The 5,486-nt window shown below is 56.0% G+C and overlaps 1 protein-coding gene across 1 annotated transcript; it reads left to right on the forward strand.

The window, feature by feature from the left end:
* Positions 1–2,010: 2,010 nt before the first annotated feature.
* On the forward strand, positions 2,011–3,977 carry LOC310646077 (brain-specific homeobox/POU domain protein 3-like; the record flags this gene model as incomplete). Its single annotated transcript, XM_083372281.1, has 2 exons — positions 2,011–2,133; positions 3,051–3,977. Exons 1-2 carry the CDS (start codon positions 2,014–2,016, stop codon positions 3,975–3,977), a joined length of 1,047 nt encoding a protein of 348 aa, XP_083228407.1. The 5' UTR covers positions 2,011–2,013.
* Positions 3,978–5,486: the final 1,509 nt, after the last annotated feature.

Genomic DNA, 5,486 nt, shown 5'->3' on the forward strand with positions numbered 1-5,486 from the left:
TATGAAGCAGAGATGTGGTAAAAAGAGGATAGTTTGGAAAAAATATATATACAGCTGTGAGAAATGGTGTAGAGCAGGGCTGGCTGGGGAATTCTGGGAGTTGAAGTCCACAGGTCTTAAAGTTGCCAAGATTGGGGACCCATAGAGTAGTGGAAAGTAGTTCTAACTGTGTTTCCTTTTATTGTTCCTGTCGCATGCCTTTCATTTCTTACTACCTTCTTCTAGTCTGCCTGATGTTGCTTCCCCTAAAAGAAAGTAACAGGATGGTAATTAATGAAGCATTATGTGAGAGCCAGCGAGAATATATAGCTCTCTTCCTGCCATTCAGATCCAGAACACCATCCACTACATTTTAAATGTTATTTAACTATGATGACATTCTGGAGTCATAACTCTTCAACCGAGCACATCTTTTAATGGAGGAGAAGAGGGAGAAATCAGCGGAGGAGAGAACGTAGGTGGTTTTTATCCAGCAAGCTTGTGCACAGTTAAAATAGACAAACCAGGGGAAATGTGGTTTATCTAATAAATCATCTTCTAAACTTTAGGATGTATTTATTTTTGTTCACTTGTTTGTTTCTTTTATTATCCATTTTTCAAGCAGTTCTCACAAGGGAGGGCGCCTCAGGTGTTTTCATCATCCCACTCCTATTCTCTGTGTGATGTTGGGATTGTCTGAGGAAACTCATTCTCCTGGAGTGATCAAACATCTGTTAATGATCAATGTAAGGAAGATTTTTGCCTTGTCTTATCGTACCACACCCCATCTTCTCTTCTCTTCTCTTCTCTTCTCTTCTCTTCTCTTCTCGTTCCTTCCTATTTCACCTTCTCTTCTCTTCTTCTCTACTCATCTTCTTCTCTTCTCTTCTCTTCTCTTCTCTTCTCTTCTCCTTCCTTATTCCTCTTCTCTTCTCTTCTCTTCTCCTTCCTTATCCCTCTTCTCTTCTCTTCTCTTCTCTTCTTCTCTTCTCCTTCCTTATTCCTCTTCTCTTTTCTTCTCTTCTCTTCTCCTTCCTTATTCCTCTTCTCTTCTCTTCTCTTCTCTTCTCTTCTCTTCTCTTCTCTTCTCTTCTCTTCTCTTCTCTTCCCTTCCCTTCCCTTCCCTTCCCTTCCCTTCCCTTCTCCTCCCATCCCTGACAGCCTCTACCCATCTCACTAGGTCAGATGAGGGGGGCAAGCTCCAGGGCCCTCCCTTAAATGTTGTCATCTGATGGGACGTCAGAGGTCTTCTCAGTAGTCCCCTTTGGAAGACCCTCCCAGCTGAGTTCGAGGAGGTCCTACTCTTTTCGCCGTCCAGAAGGCCACGAAGACCTGGCTTTCCCCACCAAGCATTAAACTGGGATGGGGCTGAGTCAGCAAGTCAAGAGTTTGGTTGATCCGTGGCCCGGTGGGAAGGAAGGGACTGCTCTGTTTTTATGCCACCGTTCTTATGGCTCGTGGAGAGCAGCCTAGAAGCTCCACGTGAGACAGGGAGACGTGTAAGCTCTCTAAGTAAATAAACAAACAGACCTCGCTTTGGAAAATTCCGGCTCAACAAAGCCAACCCAACCCGAAGCATAACTTCTAGGGTCACTTTTTCAAAGCAGAGCTGGGGGCTCCCCACCCCCACCACACTCCTAGCCTCTCCCGCCCAGCTTCATCCTTCTCCTTGGGGCTTCCATTGCTCAGCAGCTTAGCCCCGACCGGTTTGGAAGCCAGAAGGATGCCGTCGGACCGGAGAGAAGCCCGCCGCCGCGCCTTTCAATCCGGATCCCCCCCCTCCCCGACCGGAGCCAGCGAGACGCTTCCCTCCCGAAAGCGGCGGCACCACGGAGGGGGCGGGCACGGCCTGCCTCTTCAGCCAATGAAGGGGCGGCCCGCTGGAAAGGCGTGGCCAGGATGGTCCTATAATGTCATTGAGGCTGCCGGAGCGCCCGGTCAGAGACAATAAGACGCGCCGCCGAGCTGGAGCGACCACCTGCTCGCCTCCTCTGGTTCCCCTTCTTCTTCTTCTTCTTCTTCTTCGCCGCCACCATGATGTCCATGAACAGCAAGCAGGCGTTCAGCATGCACCCCATCCTGCACGAGCCGAAGTACACCCACCTGCACACCAGCTCCGAGGCCCTCCGGAGAGCCTGCCTGCCCGCCCCGCAGGTGAGCCGGGAAGGAAAAGGAATCGGTTTGGGGTTCAGGCTGGCCAGGTTGGGTATCCTCGTCCCCTCCCCTCACCCCCCCTCCCCCAATGTGGCCTAGAAGAGAGAGCTGCAAGCGCTCCTTTCCCCCTCCAGTGTCTGTCTAGGTCCGGATTCCCGAGAATAGACCAGGGGGACCGGGTGGGCTTCGGAGTCAGCTCCCTTGATCCCACCGGGGAAATCTCCCGGGACTTCCGCGGAATGCAGACCCCCGCCCGGCGTTTATTCAACCTCTCCGCGAGGCCAAAGGGTGGGAGAGTTACCAAGTAACTCTCCCACCCTTTGGCCTCGCGGTGTAGCTTCTCGTTTGGGGGACTCGAACCTCAAAAAGATGCTGGAGTCCTGAAAGACCTGGCGGAATGTTGTTGGACAATTCCCCTTGCCCAGCTTTACCCCCTGGTGCCTCGAGCGCACAACCTTCTCTCTCTTTCAAGCTCCAGGGCCTAAGAAGACGTTTTAGTCTCTGCTGGGGCGCCTCGGGGAGAGGGGCGTCGGTTGGGACGGGCTCCCGAGGCCTTGGAGAGACTGGTCGGTGGGCAAGAATTGGCTAGCTAGGTTGAAGACAGATTCCCGCGGGTCTTTCTGTGTTGCTGCGCATGCTGGGAATTGTAACTCCGATATATTTTGGTGGCAAGCAGTGGGGCGAGAGGAACCGAACCGGGGGAGGGAGAAAATTTCCGAGGATCCCCGATGTTCCCATTTCGGGATTCGCCCGTCGTGCCAAGGGCTTACGGAGCCAGGCAGGAGCCAGGGTTCGCAGACCGAGTGGTGGGTGGGTGGGTGGGTGGTTAGCACTGGCGTCTCCCGGCGATTCTCCCTCTCTAAGGCCCGTGTCGTCTCTCTTCCCCCCCCCCTCCCCTCCGCCCCCTAACCTGGCAGCTGCAGAGCAACTTCTTCGCCGGCCTGGACGAGACTTTGCTGCGCGGGGCCGAGGCGCTGGCGGCCGTGGACCTGGTCTCGCAGAAGAACCACCCCTTCAAGCCGGACGCCACTTACCACACCATGAGCAGCGTCTCCGTCTCCTGCACGCCCACCGCCTCCTCCGTCCACCTGCACCCGCCCTCGGTGCTGAGCGGCCACGCGCACCACGCGCACCCCCACCAGCCGGCCCAGGGCCTGGAGGGCGAGCTGTTGGAGCACCTGACCTCGGCTTTGCCGCTGGCCGACGTGGGCGCCGCGCCCGCCCACCCGCACCCGCACCCTTCCGCCCACCTGCCGGCTCTCAACGGCCTGGGCCACCCGGCGCACGGGCAGCCGCCCCTGGCCATGGGCTCCCACCCGCCCCACGGCCTGGCCTCGCACCCCGCCGTCCTGGCGGGCCCCGAGACGGAGACGGACCCGCGCGAGCTGGAAGCCTTCGCCGAACGCTTCAAGCAGCGGCGCATCAAGCTGGGCGTGACCCAGGCCGACGTGGGCTCGGCGCTGGCCAACCTCAAGATCCCGGGCGTGGGCTGCCTGAGCCAGAGCACCATCTGCCGCTTCGAGTCGCTCACCCTCTCGCACAACAACATGGTGGCCCTCAAGCCCATCCTGGAAGCTTGGCTGGAGGAAGCCGAGCGCGCCCAGCGCGAGAAGCTGGCCAAGCCCGAGTCTTACTCGACGGGCGACAAGAAGCGCAAACGCACCTCCATCGCCGCGCCCGAGAAGCGCTCGCTCGAGGCCTACTTCGCCGTCCAGCCCCGGCCTTCCTCCGAGAAGATCGCGGCCATCGCCGAGAAGCTGGACCTCAAGAAAAACGTGGTGCGGGTCTGGTTCTGCAACCAGAGACAGAAACAGAAGCGCATGAAGTTCTCCGCCGCTTATTAGGCCGACGCCGACGGGGAAAGGACGGGTGGGGAGGAAGAGCGGCCGGCCGCTGCCCACGCCACGCGCGGGACTGGAGGCCACGCGCGGCTTCGGAGGCTGAGGACGGGCCGCCGCTCTCCAGGCCCGAGGTGGAGGCGCTGCTTCCTCGCTGGACGCTTCAGCCATCCCGGACCTTTGCAACCGTCCCCCCACCCCGCCCGAGGTGTGGGTGTCGGGGTGTGTGTGTCGGGGCGCGGATAAGAACTAAGCCCCACGTGAACGGGGAAACCCAACCGACCCAACGAAGCAGCAAAAGGCAGACTCTGGTTTTCTAAATAAAAGAACAATGCAAACCATTAAAAGCGTTACAACGAAGGAGGGGGGAGGGGAAACCTTTTCCTTCCTCCTCACACCTTGGTCGTATTCCTAGTGAGTGGCAAAAGGGGCGGTTCTTTTTTTCTCTCTTTTTTTAAAAATTTTTTTTCCCCCGTGCGTTTCTTTTCTTTTTGATCGGACAGAAGGGAGGGGGAAAATGTTCAATCCCGGCATCTTAACCCCATCCCTGAATTTAACAGGAAAAAAAGGCCAGTTGCCTCGTTTCTGTGTTTGAAGATATGCACTAACGCGGAGGAGCGCGACTCCGTTTAAAGTACGCGGAGGCTACACCGACTTCGACCGGGTGCTTCTTTCCCTTTACTTCTGCAAAGGAAAAAAAAAGAACGAAAAGAGGAAAAACTATCCAAAACCAGACAAAAAGGATCCCCGTCACTTCATTCCCCCCTCCCCGCCCCTCCCCTCCTCCGCATGCTTCGGGATCTCTCGCCTCCTCCTCCTCCCATCTCTTGATCGAAAGACCCTCCTCGCCTGGTTTGCAATAAACTTGGTTCCTACCTCAACCGTCGAAGCGAGAAAGAGGAGAAAGTTACGAGCGAAAGCAGAAGGGGGGCGCAGGGGGGGGGGGTTGTGTGTGCAAAAAAAACCAGCGGCCAGAGCTGGGGTTGCTTTCCAAACCTGGGGACGGAGTCGTGGGGGGGTGGGGAAAGGGCTGGCGATGGCGGGGAAGAAGGCTTCTTGATTTAACTTTAATTTGACATGATGCGAACGGCTGTAATACTTTCATTGTAAAGGGGAAGAAAAAAAACCAGGGGTGGGGGGTTGGTTGGTTGGGAGGAGGGAAAGGACCGCGCTTTGACAATCAATGAAACCTCGCGTTCGTTGACTCCGGAGCCCGTTTGGAATGCGCTGGGTTTCCACGAGGGAGGCGCGCTCGGCTCCGGAGTCCCCGTCCGATCGTCAGAGTACAATTTGATTTCTTCTCTCTCCTTCCCCCCACCTCCCCACCCACTCTAATGGTTCCTAAAGGCACCAGTTCAAGCGTGTTTCTTTGGGGAGGGGGGGAGTAGAGGAAGAGGAGGGAGGCGTTCCTTAATTTATACGGCCTTTTTAAAAAAAAAACGAGCACCCTGTTTCCGCAACGTTATTTGCAAAAAAAAAATTAATAATAATAATCACAGAGCACTTTGTAAGAAG

Source organism: Vipera ursinii, assembly GCF_947247035.1.
Source record: "Vipera ursinii genome assembly, chromosome: 12".
Classification (NCBI taxonomy): Eukaryota; Metazoa; Chordata; class Lepidosauria; order Squamata; family Viperidae; genus Vipera; species Vipera ursinii.